Below are 16,799 nucleotides of genomic sequence, written 5' to 3'. Positions count from 1 at the left end.
GTGTGGCATATGCGTGTAAATTTGACTGGCACAGAATCGGATATATCTGAGATTGACCTGCCAGTCACCGGTCGTGGCCGATCAAGCTGAAAATAGGCCGATTCCGGTCACTGGCCGATCGATAGGTGCATCTCTAACCAAAAGAAAGCACAAAGCAATTAAACTTTAGCCACTGTTTGTAATGATGACTCCTCTGGTTTTTGTTTGTATTGCTAGCATTACCGTTTATCATCACGAATAGAATCATTAATAGAACTGTTTTACGGTGCACTACATGTACCTGAAGTGTGCAAACACTTGGCCAGGACATCCAGTAATGTCAATGAAACACAACTTACCTGTTCAGGGCATGGCACAGACTCCCTATGCTGCAATTCTGAGTTTAATGCACACATACCCATAATGCCCTAAATGTTATTTGACCAGGTCCATGGTCTGCTTTCAGAAAGATGATATTACTAAATAAAGTTGTTGATACTATGGGTGGGCGTGGATGCAATGTAAAATCGCAGTACTAATCCATGATATTTTTAAGATCCCATTTCCCGTGAATTGCACTGAAGCACAATTAACAGATGCTGTAATGAGGTTTGATGTAATTATATTTACATCTCTAAATGGTTGAAATTGAATTTTTTGAATCTTTATTCAGGGAAGCATGCTGATATAATCTTTTGTAACATGGGGATGATAATGCATTTGGATGTACATTTTCTTTAAATTATTGTAGTTTTCACATTTTACTGTAGATAAGAGGGGATGGAACCTTAAAAATTGTAATATCAATTCGCAATTTTTATATTATCATGATATTTGAAAAGTGTATCAAAAGTGGCACTAATTATTGAAGTATTGATTTGGAAGGTACCTGCCAATTTCCAGCTTGAGTTGATATACAAATTGATAAAATAGATGAATACGTATTTTCGTAATTGCAAAATGTTAAGTGTCAAATGTGACAGAAGAAAACACTCTCTCATTGTTTGTTGGGTTGGTCCTTTTGAGAAACTGCTGCTTTGGTTTCAGTCAAATTAGCAGGGCTTTAATGATCAAATTGAAGTAAATTATCCGTCGGTCCCTCGGTCCCCTATGTGGTTAAATAAATTGTTCAACTGATAAAAAAGGGTATAAATGAAAGAGGTCTACCACTTTCTTTGCTTCATCAAGCGCCCGTCTGAAGGAATGTTGCTATATTTCTCAGTGAATGCAAGCATAACATTAAGGATGGTATATTTTTCTCTTGTGGTAATTTTGTAAGGACAAACAAGTTGAACCTACAAACCCAACCATTTTCAAAACCTTATACATAGAAATCTGTATAGGGATTTGAGGTTTGCTGTGCCATAAACCTTGGAGCACACACCTAGTGTGAACTTAATTTTGGAGACTTTTTGAAAGAATGGCACTGTCTAACATTACCACTGACTATATTTCTGCTCTGAAGATAACACTGTGAGGAAGCTTAAGCAAGAGGGCAGCTCTGCACTGGCAATGACCAGGTGAATTTGAATGATGGGGTTCATTTTAAATTTTGACATTTTGTCTTGACTGGAATTTTTGGACATAGAGCAGTAAACAGAGGGAAACCATTAGACCACGAAGAGTCACTGAATTGAGAGAAAGGGGGACCACTGGACCAAGGCAGAAATTCTGTTTTCAGTGTTCTTCAACATGTCTCGATGCATGCTCAATATTCCAGGTATAGAAATCCCAGAAAAGTTGAATCAGTTCATATGGACACCAAGTTTAGTGAGAAAATATTTCATTACTTATCTAAATGACTTCATCTGTTCTTTGTCAGTTACGCAAGTGTAATGTTTATAGGGCTGGGGATACCTGCAGTCAGCTGAGGACTGCGGAAGTCACTTAGATGACTGATGAAATGTTTTCCCACTAAATTGGTGTCCAGATGAACTGATCCAACTTTTCTGGGTCTTCTTCAGCACCTGCTTAGACAAGGCCTGTGTGGCTGTAACAGTGAGACTTCTAGCACCGTAAAGAGTAAATTTGTAAGGTTTCAGCCTGTTGCTTCAACACTGTCTTGTGCTGCTTCATCAAGTCCTATCGCAACCATATCTGAGAATTCATAGCTTGTTTAGATCTTTGTTTAGTTCTACAAATTAAAGTCAGAAACTGAAAAAATACTTTTGGGTTCAAAGAAAATATGTAGATTCCCTTCCAACATTTCTCAGGCATCTTAGAGAATTAAAAGTAGTAATCTTAATGAGAGATTTTTTTAGACTTTGTGGCAATGGAAAATATGAATTCTATTTGACCTCACTTGACCATATTGGCCTGATAAAGGATTATGCAATCCATGTCAAATTGTAGGCAACCAGTGAAAGCTAGGACATGAACTAGTTTAACACTCACCCGAATCACTTTCTAAACATTTTATATTCTGGATTTCCTTGCCTAGGAAAATTGAAGTTGAACACTGAAATACAATGAAATGAACAATGTAAAACAATGACATGACTAGTCAGAGCAAACGGGGGGGAAAAAACTACAAATATGTGACAGAAAATACAATCATCTTGACTAATTTGTATGAACTATGCATAGTAGAAGAGTAGTCTGACAGTCAACTATTTAAAAAAAAAAAATCTAATATAAGAAGTACAGTACATAAAAGTTGGACTGATTTTTCCAGATTTCCTCATTAACAAATGGTTTCTTCGGCACAAAACATGCTTACGATCTGGTATGGTAAGTTTTTTTTTTTTTTTGACACATTCTGAGATAATGTCTGTTTTCTTTTAATCAAATTTAAATTTATTTACGAGGGTTTTACCATGGACTGTTCAGATTGAATCTAACCTAATAATTTTGATTTCTAACATAGAAATTTGTTTGCCATTCCATTGTCTGTTCTCACATCCATAATGGAAAATGAGTTATTTATGCACCTTTTTCTGCTGAAGAATAATTTTTAGGAACCCAATTTTCTAATCTATCTTCAGACTGTTTGCTAAAATAAGAAGGTAAATCTTAATGATTTTATATTTTGCTTATGAAAAGCACTATTGCTGGTAGTATATGTATGCACCACTTTGTATCAGTCCTTGAGTTTTAAAATTCATGGTCATTCATGTATAAAGGTTTAGTGTAGGAAATCGGCTGCCAGTCTGATACTAAGGGCTACTGTAAAAGAGTTTCATAATACAAGTATGATATAAGTGTATGTTCACCTTCACTACACGTCTTTTTCTTCTATTACAGTTAACATGGTATTCTGTTGTAATGAAGTAAACAAGTATTTAAAGCAAAATAACAGGACGAAGTGGCAATATGTACACCAACACTGTTGATACACCAATGAACCACATGACATCACCATCACCCTGCCTCTCTCACCTCTTCCCACCACCTTCCCAATAAGCCGTTGTAGGATTACTGTGTAATACTGTGCTTTAATCAATCTTTGAATCTTCTCCTAGGCTTTTGCCCTCTCTCCGGGGTGGGCTTCTGCTCTTAGGCCTTCATTTGGGAAATTGCCGAGAAATTGGAGACAGTTACAATCTGGTCATAGTTGGGTGGGGAGGATGGTGAACATAAAATGTAATTTGATACCGAGTTAGGAATGGTGCTTGAGTCCTGTCTCAAAAGAGAACACCTAGAATTTTGCTGCATTTTGTTTAGAAAAAAAGGGTTTTTGAAAACCTAACTAAAAACCAGCACACATCCTGGAATCAGAGTTATGTAGTGTTGGTTTGGGTTTGTTGGTTGATCAACTCAGATAAGAAAGCATAAACTGGGGTGCCTACACAAGTTATTAAAAGACTGGTTTGTATAATTGGTCTTGAAATCGTATAATTGGTCTTGAAATCGCAAAATTCCAGCTGCCTGTGAAGCCATTTACCAAATAGATGAGGTCATTAAACTGACCTTGTTCACATCTTCACTGCAACAAAACCCTTATAGTAGAGAAATTAAAGGTCTATTTAAAAAAAAAAGGAGAAAAAAAAACTGAACGGAAAAGTTTAGGGGTTGAAAAGCGGAAGTGCCAAGGGGGAGAAGGTGGACTTGTCTGTAAGGAGAGACTAAGAGGGAGAAGGTTACCAACCCACACCCCAACCCCTCTTGAGAGAAATTGCTGTGTCAGCACCAGTCTTCAGTGCGTGTCACTTTTGTCTCCCTCTTCATCAGAATGGGCGACCGTGGAGGATTCAATAAGTTTGGTGGTAAGTGAGAAAACCAATTTGAACCAAGGTTTGATGGGTTTGAAGAGTCACAGCTAATGGGAGGGGAGGTAAGATGTTGAAAGCACAGGGAAGGTAAAAATTATGCAGTGATGTAGGAGGAATGGTTAGTGGTGCATGATGGTGGTCATTTGGAAAAGGGGGGAAAAATCAATGAAATGTCAAATACTTGGGAAAATGGAAATTATCCTGCTATTACATTGATTTTCTCTTTTAGATCAATGGGTTTGTGAATACATTCTGGAAGAGAAATGTAATGGTATGTAGCATATTTTGGTGGACAATATACCACACTAAGGGGTATCAGGTGACATTTAGTGAGGTAAACTTGATAGATTTGACATTTCTATGACAGGGTAAGGCGAGTTCCTCAAAATGCTATGCAAAGTAGAACTGGAAGTACAATGTTGTGCATGCCAACAGCTTTACAGGTAAGAACATTTGATGTGTTGAGCGTGAATGCTATTACTGGAGAGGCTATCAGTTGTCCAAACAACAGAGGAATCTGCATGTAAATCAAGTATATAATATTATGTATGCTGTCTTGCATTCAGAAAGAAATTGTTGATCCTACTTATTGTCACAGTGGACTTCCCTCATGTGTCTTCATGGTGTATGAATCTGCAAAGACTTGGGCAGTCTGTAGAAATTAGAAGTTTAGAAATTATCTGCAAGTTCAGCAACACTGCTACTGTCCTGAAAGATGCTTAGTGCTCTTGTAGAAAAAGATTTTCTATGCTGGAAATATAGCACTCATAATTTTGCAACGATCTTAAGAATGTAACACAATCGTGTCAAAGGGTAATAAACTGGGGGCGTCCTGGTAGTGTGGTGGTCTATTCTGTTGTCTACCAACACGGGGATCGCCGGTTCAAGTGCCTGTGTTACCTCCGGCTTGGTCAGGCGTCCCTACAGACAAAATTGGCCATGTCTACAGGTGGGAAGCCGGATGTGGGTATGTGTCCTGGTCACTGCACTAGTGCCTCCTGTGGTTGGTTGGGGTATCTGTTTGGGGGGAAGGGGGAATTGGGGGGAACAGTGTGATCCTCCCACGTGCTACATCCCCCTGGCGAAATTCCTCACTGTCAGGTGAAAGGAAGCGGCTGGTGACTCCACATGTATCGGAGGAGGCATGTGGTAGCTTGCAGCCCTTCCTGGATCGGTAGAGGGGTCGGAGCAGAGATCAGGATGGCTCAGAAGAGTGGGGTAATTGGCCGGGGGAAAAAAAAAAGGTGGTATTAAACTGGTTTCTTGTTTTGGAAAGCCACATGCCTGTAAGGAAGTACTCCTATTTAAATTTCAATAGCAAGGTTTGTTCCCTTCTCCGCTAAAACAACAAGCTGTTTGGACAATGCAGACAAATGGGTATTGGACAAACATCTGTAACCCAATGCTATGATTCTTGTAGGAATCTGCCAGGTAAAAATGCTACTGTTAACATTAATTTCAATGTACACTGTTACATATGGTGTGTTTATATTTTAATCCTTTGAGAATTGGTAACTACACCATAGGGTTGAACAGCCCAGGTGCTATGCACAGAGCTGTCATGGACTGAGCATCACTGATCTTATGTATGATGAATGATTTAATTCAATTAGGTATAAACTGAATGCTACCAAAGTCAGTTTTTTTTTTGTGGTTTGACAGATATCCTTTGAAGTATGTCTGTCAAAAAAAGTTCAGCAAGACTGAATAATTGGAAACATGAGATGAGCAGATTAGATGCCAGTTGGAGTGGTGTTGTCAACTGCACCTACAGTAGCTGTCTTTACAGTATTCCCCGGGGCGCTTTTTGTTTTTGCCTTAATCATATAACCCTAACAAAGGTTGCTTAAAGCTGACCATTCAAATGGGGAGAAATGATGTGAGAAGTTTGGTGTATTCCATATTCACAATTGCAGCAGTTTCTGATGTTTGAACTGGAACATACACTGATGAGCGAAAACGTTATGACCACTCGCAGGTGAACCAAGTAACGTTGATCATCTCCAAACAAGGTCACATGTCAAGGTCTGGGTAAATTAGATCGTAAGCGAACAATCAGTTCATGTAGTCAACGTGTTGGATACAGGAGAAGTGGGCAGGAGTAAAGACCTGAGCAATTTTGACAAGGGCCAAATTGCTATGGCCAGACGACTGGGTCAGAGCATCTCTGTAATGGGCAAAGCTTGTGGGGTGCTCCCAATCAGCAGTGGTGAGTAACTACTGACATTGGTCCAAGGAGGCACAAACTGGCAACAGGGTGTTGAGCAACGAATGCCATCCTGTCTGGTCTGAACCGACAAGCTTTACTGTGGCACAAGTCACAGAACATTTTAATGATGGTTACGGGGGAATGTGTCACAACACACAGTGCATTGCACCCTGCTGCATATGGGGCTGTATAGCTGCAGACCAGTCAGAGTGCCCTGTCCACTGTTGAAAGTGCCTACCATGGGCATGCGCGCGTCAGAACTGGACCTTGGAGCAGTGGAAGAAGATCGCCTAGTCCAATGAATCCCGTTTTCTTTTAGATCTCATGGATGGCCGTGTTGTGTGCGCTGTTTACCTGGGGAAGTGATGGCACCGGGATACACTGTGTGAAGACGACAAGCTGGTAGAGGGAGTGTGATGCTCTGGGTAATGTTCTGCTGAGAAACCTGGGTCCAGTCATTCATGTGGACATCAATTTGACACATGCCACCTACCTAAACATCGTTTGAGCCCAAATACAGCCCTTCATGGCAATGGTATTTCCTGATGGCAGTGGCCTCTATCAGCAGGATAATGTGCCCTGCCACACTGCACACATAGTTCAGGAATGGTTTGAGGAACATGAAGTGTTCAAGGTGTTGCCCTGGCCTCCAAATTCTCCACATCTCAATCCAGTTGAGCATCTGTGGGATGTGCTGGACTGACAAGCCCGATCCACAGTGGCTCCACCTCGCAACTTACAGGACTTGAAGGATCTGCTGCTAATGTTTTGGTGCCAGATATCACAGGACATCTTCAGAGGTCTTGTAGAGTCCATGCCTCGGCAGCTCGATGCTGTTTTGCTGGCACACAGAGGACCAACAGCATTTTGGGCAGGTGGTTGTTATGTTTTGGCTCATCAGTTTAAATCATGTGGTTGATTTTTCTAGCAAGCATCACAGTGATGCCGATCTTACCTGTATTGTAATTTTTTTTCTTACTGTTTAAAAAACCCCCCAAAAAACACACTATTCAGACCTTCATTTAACAGGGTAGTTCGGTTTTCGGGGGTTTTACTGTGTCCTACATACATAGAGCCAGACAAACTTGTGGATACCTTTTCATGTCTGTGTGCAGTTTGAAAGTGTTCTGTTTAGCATAGCTTAGCTCAATTGCTGGATTTCTACCAGCATCATTAGCAGCTCCTCTCTAAAGAAGGGAAATCCACCTTCTACACATATCCGTGTTCTGCTGTAGACAAAGACTGATATGTGTAGTACAGAAAAGTAGTTTAACGCTTCACGTGTACTTGTGAAACTTTGAGAAAATTTGTTGGCGCTAGACTAAGAAGTAGAAATTTAACAATTTGCTTTGGAGAAGGAGTATTCCCCAAGGAGCTGCTAATGATTCCTGTAGACATCTAGCAATTGAACTAAACCAAACTCGCTGATAACCATACCTTCAAAACTGCACCAACAGCTGTAAAAAAGGTATTCTCTCATTTGTCTTTCACCAGCATTGGTGAACGCAAAATTTCGCAGCAAATTCAGTTCATATCAATGGATTTGACACAATAAGCAAATTTGCTTCTGGGTGTGAAGCAAATTCATTCAGATTTGGTAAACTTTGACAGGTAACACGCTGTCGGCCAATAACAGAGCTGCTTTGACTGTGTTGATCTGTGACGGGGCATTCACTAGAGAGAGTAAATAGAGGATGCCATCATTTTGGCAGTCTATAACTAGCCAATTTTATACTACTATGCTCTGCCAAAATATAATATACTCCATAAAAAATATGCAGTATGGTTTGCGGTCAGTGGTGAAACACAAGGTAGGTGGTATAACTATGTTTAATCGACTGTGTTTGTGTTAAGTATTTTTGGTTGCCCATCTTCCTTTCCCACTTATTGAACAAGGTAAAGGGGAGGAATTTCATTCTGTCGATTTCTGGTGTGACTGCAGCCTTACTCTGTAAGTAGGACACATAGTAAAAACCCTGGAAACTGAACTATCTCTTTAAGACTGCGTCATTGCAGTATCATCCGTTTGTGTTAGACTGTGTAATTGCAATAAAGCAAATGTGAGCCATTGGAAAGATGGTTTAGTTTGGCAGATATGCATTGTAGGCCTGGAAAGTTATTAGGTAGGTTAATAAGTATTGAAAATATCCTGTGAATTTTTTTTTCATGCTAATCAAGAATCACATGTAAAGCTTGGTTGCTGGTATATCAAATTAATACTGCAGGCAATGACCTAATTGAACAGTTAAATTCTAGTCTTAGGTAATGGCTGCACTTGGCCATTTCAAGATCTCGGACACAGTAAATGAAGAGAAGTTGATGGGTGTTGATTCTGGAAATGGTGTAATGCCATTGTAGTAGTCGTGACATTTTCCTTTTACAAGAGTTATCCAACAGCTGTGCCAGAACTACTGGGTCTGGTTCATATACAGAGTTTTATCACTGGAAGCTCAAAATAATAATCAGTCTTGCTTCCTCTGAATGTTTGAAAACATGTTTTTGGAAATCATAATAGTCACTCTTCCACTCTCATGAGCAGTGACTCAAAACCAATGATTCTCCAACTTTTCATGACAACCGAGAACTTTGGTTTAAAAAGGGAAGATTTTATACTGTCCCTGAAGTGTCTTGTTCTCTGAAATATGCTGATGATGTTACATATATCAATCCACTGAAAAACAGCTAATTTAAAAACATTGAAACACGGAGTTGATGCTAAAGAATTCCTAGGTGATTGTAGTAAAAGGGCATGAATGGTAACCTCATCTTTCAACATTGGAAGTATACTTTATGGCAGGATATTGTTGGCACATCACTAGCTGTGGTACTTACTGTGAATTTGAGACAAGAAGTCTCTGGGAAAGGCTGAGTGCCACGGCACGCTTATTTCCCCGATGTGTGTTGTAAAATGTTCAGTGAAGCCAATGCTGAGCTACGTGTACACTATGAAACAGAACGAGGTGGTAACAAAAGAATGAACAAATGATATGCATTGAGTGTTCTCTTGTTGTGCGATGTAAAAAAAACAAAAACAAACAAGTTTTACTGTAAGGCCAACAAGTTGTTGATTAGGATTTTGTAGAATTTTAAAAGGTAGGCCATCAGGGTCTCTGGAAAGAAATCGTCTGAGGAGCGGTGTGGGAAGATCATTCAAGCAGTACAAAAGAAGCTATTTTAAATGGATTGAGGTGTGCTGATTCTGTTCACACAAGATCCAACATCCAGGAATGCTGCCTGCATGGCTCTGTGCCAGTGTAATTCACTGTAGTATACCTATTACACTGTCTGAGGAAAGTGTCACAGAATCAAATATGAATCTGCATATTTTTGAAATCCTTAAAAAGTGAAGTACCAATGAAATTCGAGTGGCTCTGAAGGTAGTGGGGTGTTCTGATACACAAAATGGAATTGGGTGCAAGTATCAACGTAATAAGGGTCATCTTCTTGTTTTATGTCCCTCTCCTTGTGGATACAAGACCATTGCAGTTATCCTATGGTTCTAGTTTCTCCAGAAACTTGCTTTATGCCATGAGCAGCAATATAGGGTGTAGATGATCAAGAAAGATGTCATGGACTGGAATACCGCAGTGGTTGAAATATTAGTGAAGCAATTTGAGGATTTTAGTTGTGACACAAATAAGCTGCTGTTGTAATCAGCTGAAATTATACACTACATAAAGAGGCATTGTAAGCTGGATGATTTAGCAGTTTTAGTAGGGATTCAGGGTGAATGGAATAAACTGTCAATTTGAGCACAGAATGAGAGAGAAAGGTGTGTGTGTGTGCATGCGTGCTTGCGTGTGTGCTTGGTTATTCTCCATGTTGTTTTCCTCAGCTAAAATTTGTTCCCCCCTCCCCCCTTCAGGACCAAGAGACCAGGGACATGGGCATGGAGGACCCAGCTCAGGTAAGCACAAATTTTATTCAGTTTTGTTTTGCAGTTTTTAGATGAGATCAAATGTAATATAAATGCAGTTACCTCAGAAAATGTTCAGTGCTCTTGGCTATTGATAAATGTTGTCATGTTACATCTTTGAGACAGTACAAGCCTGTTTTACGCCAAAAGCAATCATCAGCTATCAAATAATTTATTATTTATATATTATTAAATAATTATTTGACAGCTGATAATTGCTTATGGCATGAAACAGGCTTGTACTGTCTCAAGCCTGTTTCATGCCATAAGCAATCATCAGCTGTTATGTGTATTTGTGTTTTGCATTTATTTTTATTCATTCAGTGCAGTTGCATCCTGAATTGCGGACTTTGAATAATATCATAACATAGAATCATACCACAACAACTGATAAAAAAGCTGAGCCTTAACACCTCCCTCTGCAACTGGTTGCTGGACTTCCTCACGGGGAGGCCACAGTCAGTGCAAATTGGCAAGATCCCCTCCAGGACCATCACACTGAGCACTGGCGCTCCACAGGGCTGTGTGCTCAGTCCGCTCTTGTTCACCCTACTGACTCATGACTGCACAGCATCGTCCACCTCCAACCTCATTATAACATTTGCTGATGATACCACAGTGGTAGGTCTCATCAGCAACAACGATGAATCATCATACACAGGGGAGGTGGATCAACTGGTGATGAGGTGCAAAAACAACAACCTCGTCCTAAACATAGGAAAAACTAAGGAGGTCATTATTGACTTTAGAAAGACCAGCGCCCAGACTTCCGGTAATGGTGGCTGAGGAGTAGGTGTGCTTCACTCTCCCTCCCAAACGCATTTTGAATTATTACATCTTAAACCGCGCTAGCTTGCTAAAAACATGAGCCAATCGAAGCCTGAAGATAAACCAGTAAATAAGAAGTCAGAGAGGAACAAAAAAGACCCTGCCATCATGTCTAAAGCTGAAGCTGTCATCGACCAGACTACTAGCATGGCTAATGGCGCTGTGAGCATGGCTGCCATTGTCAGCCTGCTTGAAACCCACAAGGAAGCTCTCTCTGCAGAATTCAAGATGGCCATCTCCCCACTGGAAAGCAAAATCGACATGATACAGCTAACGGTAACCGATCAGGGGCAGCGGATCACCTCTCTGGAGACGAGCGCTGTATCTACCGACGATCGCCTGAAGGCACTGGAAACTAAGTGCAACGAACTGATGACCAGTAATGCCAAATTAAAAGCTAAAATTGCAGATCTCGAATCCCGGAGCAGACGCAGCAACATCCGCATCGTTGGGCTCCCAGAATCGGTCGAGGGTCCACAACCAACCGCTTTTTTCTCCGAATTCCTGCACCAGCTCCTGGGGACTGACATCTTGCCCAACCCCCCCGAACTTGACAGGGCCCACAGGTCGCTGACAGCGAAACCAGGACCGGGCGAAAGACCGAGGCCTGTCGGGGCCGTGCCTATAGTCCCTGGGTCCTATATTCCCCGGGTCCTATGTTCCCCGATCGGGGAACATAGGACCCTTTCGAAAAAAAAAGGGTCCCATATTCCCCGTTTTCCCCTAAAAAGGTCCTATAATCCCAGTTGCAATAGACACAGGGGAACATAGGACCCTCTTTTGGAAAAAGGGTCCTATATTCCCCGCTGTTTCCAGGGGAACATAGGACCTTTTTCCAAATAAAGGGTCCTATATTCCCCGCTATTGCCAATCGAGGAACAAACCGGGGAACTTAGAACCCTTTTTGCAAATTATTTCCTTAACAGGTCCAAAATAATAAAAACTGGGGTCATGGCTGAGTTGTAGGCTACGACAATCTATTCCTCCGCTGATTAAATTAGGCCGTATTACCATTGTTGGCTGTTGTATATCGCAGGCCACCTTGAGTGCGTATCCAAATTCGGCCTAGAGGAGGCTGTAATTTGCTTTATTGTTATTTCTTACCAATATTTACTGCAGTAGGCCTAGTTAGTTGGCTCTCCGGCTCAGCATGGACAATCGGCAATCAACGCAAGTTTGTCTTGCAGTAGGCCCGCCTACCAGTATAACCTAGCCATTTCCACCTTCGCTCAAAGTTCAATTTGCACAGCACTGGACACTTCAGCCACTTTCTTGTTACTTTGCAGTTCGTTTTCCATATTAAATCACTTGGCAGACTTTCTTTCAAAAAGACTTTAATGATGAACTTTTTAGGCAGAGAACTTAGACCAGGACTTGGAATTTAGGACCAGCACAAAGTATCCATCAACGGGGGCCGCCTACCTTACACAATAGGCTAATTGCCTAATAATAATAAAAGGTGCTTCTCAAAAAACTAAAGGCTTGTGGAGGTGCTAAACCAAAAACATGAATCAAAGACGAACATCAAAGGATGTAAGGTAACACTCACCAAATGGTAAAAAAATAACAGAGGCAGTCCTCTATTTCACCATTTTATTGTTTGGCATCAGTCATTAAGGTTTCTGAAGAAGACCACCCGGCCAAGTTAATGACTGATGCCAAACAATGAAATGGTAAAATAGAGAATTGTGTCTTTTTTTTTTTTCATTTGATGAGTGCTACCTTACACCCTTTGATGTTCTTTAATATAATAATAATAATAATAGTAATAGTAATAATATCAATAATAATAATAATAATAATACATAAATAATAATAATAATAATAATAACAGCCTAATAATAATAATGATAATAATAATAATAATAGCCTAATTGTAAAAGAGGCCTAATAACAAATAAAAATTACAGGCATAATACTATCAATAGTAACACTGATAATAGGCTATTAATAACAAAATGCTTCTAGTAAAAGCTTGGCTGAAAAAGGGTTGGTCTATGGCAGAAGCCCCCCCAGAAAAGGCATGGTCTAAAACAAAAATCTCCAAGGCCTAACTAGCCTAACGTTAAGGCTTTTTTCTTCTTCAAAAAAGCAAAATGAGTAGTCCTAGTCCATTAGGCTACTCAACAAAGAGGGGCTAAAACCCTGGATTTGACGTTGCCGACGCTGCAGGACCCTTTGCGCATTATAGATCCTTCTGATTGGGACTGTTGGCTCCCTCACAACTTCTGCAATCACCCCCTGTCGGAATTCTGCACGGTGCACCATTTCTCCGTCAGGGGGATGCACGTGTTCCCCAACATCGTGCACAATAATGTTAGCATCCACGTCCTCCACTTCAAATCTATTTGTGATCAGTGGCACTCTACAGTTCCACCTCCAGCACCTCCATCTAATGGTGTCTTGATTGGTGCGGTCCTTCTGATATCTGAAGTTCTCATGTACCAACACTTTGCCCCCTCGATCACCATCCATAACTATCGCCATTGTTTGTCTTCTTGTAGGCTAGTAAGCACATGACAGTGAGTCCACGAGTTATCGCCGATAACAACCGATTGTTGCAAACTGTTGCAAGTTGGCGGGCGGTTTAGACATTGGTGAATTTTGATCATGTGGTTTAGAACGCCAGGAAACTTGCGTGCAGATGACCACACATCCACGACAAGTTTTAAATATTTCCAAACTCGAAATCATGTGTGCATTTGGCTGTTTATAAATTATTTTTCGAGCAATATGTGTTTTGTGATTCAGCTTTAGCGTTGTTGATTAGCCTTTCATTCATATTTTGTCAAAAAGGCGTATTCATTAGCCTAGGCCTATGTCCCGTTATTTCTGTAGCATACAGCATCTTAGAATCTTAAGAGACCAGGCAGATATTGTTATTATTTTATTGTTATTACCATGCTATATTAGCCTACTTTATAATTATAAATATTTCAATTATCCAATTTTTAGCATTTCTAATATAAGGCTATATTGTTATTATTATTATTATTATCATCATCATCATCATCATTATTATTATTAGGCTATTATCATTATTATTATTATTATGTTATTATTATTATTATTATCATTACAATTATGATGCTTAAAGGGCCTTACTGAGCAGATGGTTTCTATCTAATATCTGTCAGATGCTTTTCCCAATAAGCTGGTGTGGTTATGATGGGAACGACGGCTTTCTAGGGAACATAGAAGAAGTGGGTCGGAATTGGCCTATTGTCGGTATCAGCCAGCTTACGCAGGAGTCTATCCCTGGTACAATGCGCTAGACTTCTGGGAGATGGACTGCTGAGGACGGAACACAACACCTATCCTCAGCTCCCAGCACTTCTCGCACAATGTGCTACTCATACGCTGAGTTGGCAGCACCCGGGATCGAACTCACGACCTTGCGATCCATAGGCGAGAGCTCTACCGACTGAGCTATGCCCGGGTACAATTGCCCAAGGAACATAGGCTTACTATATTACATTCAGACACAGACGAGCCAGCTCACCTACTCGGCGAGGCGCATTTTCCTCGATAAGTGACACATTTCACGCATAAATATCAGAGAACTACTGGGGTGGGTTATGCGCCCAAATATAGGCTATAGCCTAATAAGTTGAAATTGGTTTAGTGTCGAAAGTTTCCACATACTTTAGCCAACCTGGACTTTGTGAATTCGTTTTTGTGATATAAAAATAGAAATAGTATGATTCATTGTCTTCTTAATAATCTGCCCTAAATAATGCATTATTGAAAATGCACTTTTTGCACCAAACAGCGTCAAACCTGCTGACCGGGGAACATAGAACCTTTCTTTATAAAGAAAGGTCCTATGTTCCCCTGCACATACAAAACGGGGAACATAGGACACTTTTGGGGAAAAGTGGGGAATATAGGGCCCTCTGTATACAAAAAGGTCCGATATTCCCCGGTCTCATACAAAGCGGGGAACATAGGACCCGGGGACTATAGGGAGGACCCCGGCCTGTCATTATTCAGTTCCACAACTTCCAAACGAAAGAGAAAGTGTTCCGCGAGGCCCGGAGAAGACGAGCAGAGCCAGGGTCAGAGCTCCGCTATCAGAACAAGCCGATCACCTTCTACGAAGACTACAGCCCTGATGTGCAGGAACAGCGGGCTCCCTACCGTGAAGTGATGCAGCAACTCTACCAGCGTGGTCTCAAGCCCAGCCTCCAGTACCCAGCCAGGTTGATGATTACGACGGAGAATGGAGACAGGGTGCGGCTTTCGTCTGTGGATGCAGCTAAGAAATATCTTTTGAGCAGTCACTCGTAAATCAGCTCCATAAACCAGACACTCCACGTCGCTCCGATACGGTATGTAGCTAATGGTAACGCAGTAGCTAAACGGCTAATTGGCTGACTCGCGAGCTTTGACATGCTAACATAGCTAACGTTGGCTGGCTCGGGCAAGTCTTGGGCTAACGCTAGCGTTAGCATTGGCATTGGCTGGCGTGCTACTAGCTAGCTAACGTTGGCTAGCCAACAGAACACAGCCAGACGCTAACGTCACCACAGACTAGAGATCGGTTCTTACCCACGCTACTGTGCATACACGTTTGATGGAGACTTCGTTGTTGTGTTTGGTAACAGCATTTTTTTTCTCTCAAATCCAAATGTTTCATGTTTTTTTTTACATCATATTTGGGACTTGAGCTCACTTATATGCGGGTTTGGCCGCTTCCAGTTCCAATCAGAATCGCGACCACACTGGACTCTGAACAATGCGCAGCTGACACCGCTGGATTTATTATGTCGGTAACGTTACTTTCTCCTGCCTCTTGTTTATTTTACCAACGTTACAGGTTACTTAACGTTAACATGTTATTACTGACTGCGCTTAAAGCTTCCATGCTGGTTCATATGTTGCTTTTATTTTTCTTTCATTTCTGATCACTGTTGGGCTACGTTACTTGTAAGTACACAAATGGGTGCTTCCGTGCCTGATGTTAATGCTACACCCAGCACAGTTGACTGGCCATATTTAGTTTAATATTTGAGAAAGGTATATTTGAGAAGGGATGTCAGAACCGACCATTACAGTCTTTTTTTCCACTTTCCCTCTCTTCATACACAATGTTCTATGTTTTACATTTCTCTATACAAAGGTTTAAGATGGGAATTGTTTTATTTCATTGGGGAAGGAGATTAACCTGGGAAGGATATGTTTATCCAGGAAGGATTGTATCCAGGGAGATACATAAGCTTGCAGTTTCCTGCGGGACTGGGGTCCCCCTGGGGTGAGTATGTGTGTGAGTGTGTGATGCGTGTTGGTCCCCCTTTTTTGCCCCCCCCCTCTCAGCTCAATTTCAGGTACAGGTACGACTTAGGGAACCATGTCAGTGAGTGGTAGAAACATCCGCTTCATCTCCTGGAATGTTAAAGGGATGAATACTGCCATCAAAGCTAACAAAGTAACCAGTCACTTGCAGCATCTTAAAGGTGACCTTTGTTTTTTACAGGAGACACATATCCGCACCTCTGACATTTCTCGAATCAAAAGGTCATGGATGGGACACCTGTTCCACTCAGATTTCTCTGAGAGAGCTAGAGGTGCCGCAATTATTATAAACAAGAATGTGGCTTTTGAACCAGTCACCACCATAGCCGACACCAATGGTCGTTATGTTATAGTGACAGGT

The 16,799-nt window shown here is 41.1% G+C and overlaps 1 protein-coding gene across 1 annotated transcript in view; it reads left to right on the top strand.

Annotated features, from left to right (window-relative positions):
* fus (FUS RNA binding protein) overlaps positions 1 to 16,799 on the top strand; it is a 77,027-nt gene that overhangs the window by 10,917 nt on the left and 49,311 nt on the right. Inside the window, exons 7-8 of the mRNA XM_056288359.1 lie at positions 4,150 to 4,184; positions 10,265 to 10,306. Coding sequence (XP_056144334.1) covers positions 4,150 to 4,184; positions 10,265 to 10,306 — 77 coding nt within the window. The remainder of the gene's footprint in view (positions 1 to 4,149; positions 4,185 to 10,264; positions 10,307 to 16,799) is intronic.

The sequence above is a fragment of the Lampris incognitus genome, chromosome 10 (assembly GCF_029633865.1).
Source record: "Lampris incognitus isolate fLamInc1 chromosome 10, fLamInc1.hap2, whole genome shotgun sequence".
NCBI lineage: Eukaryota > Metazoa > Chordata > Actinopteri > Lampriformes > Lampridae > Lampris > Lampris incognitus.
This window is presented reverse-complemented; position numbering and strand designations above follow the sequence as displayed.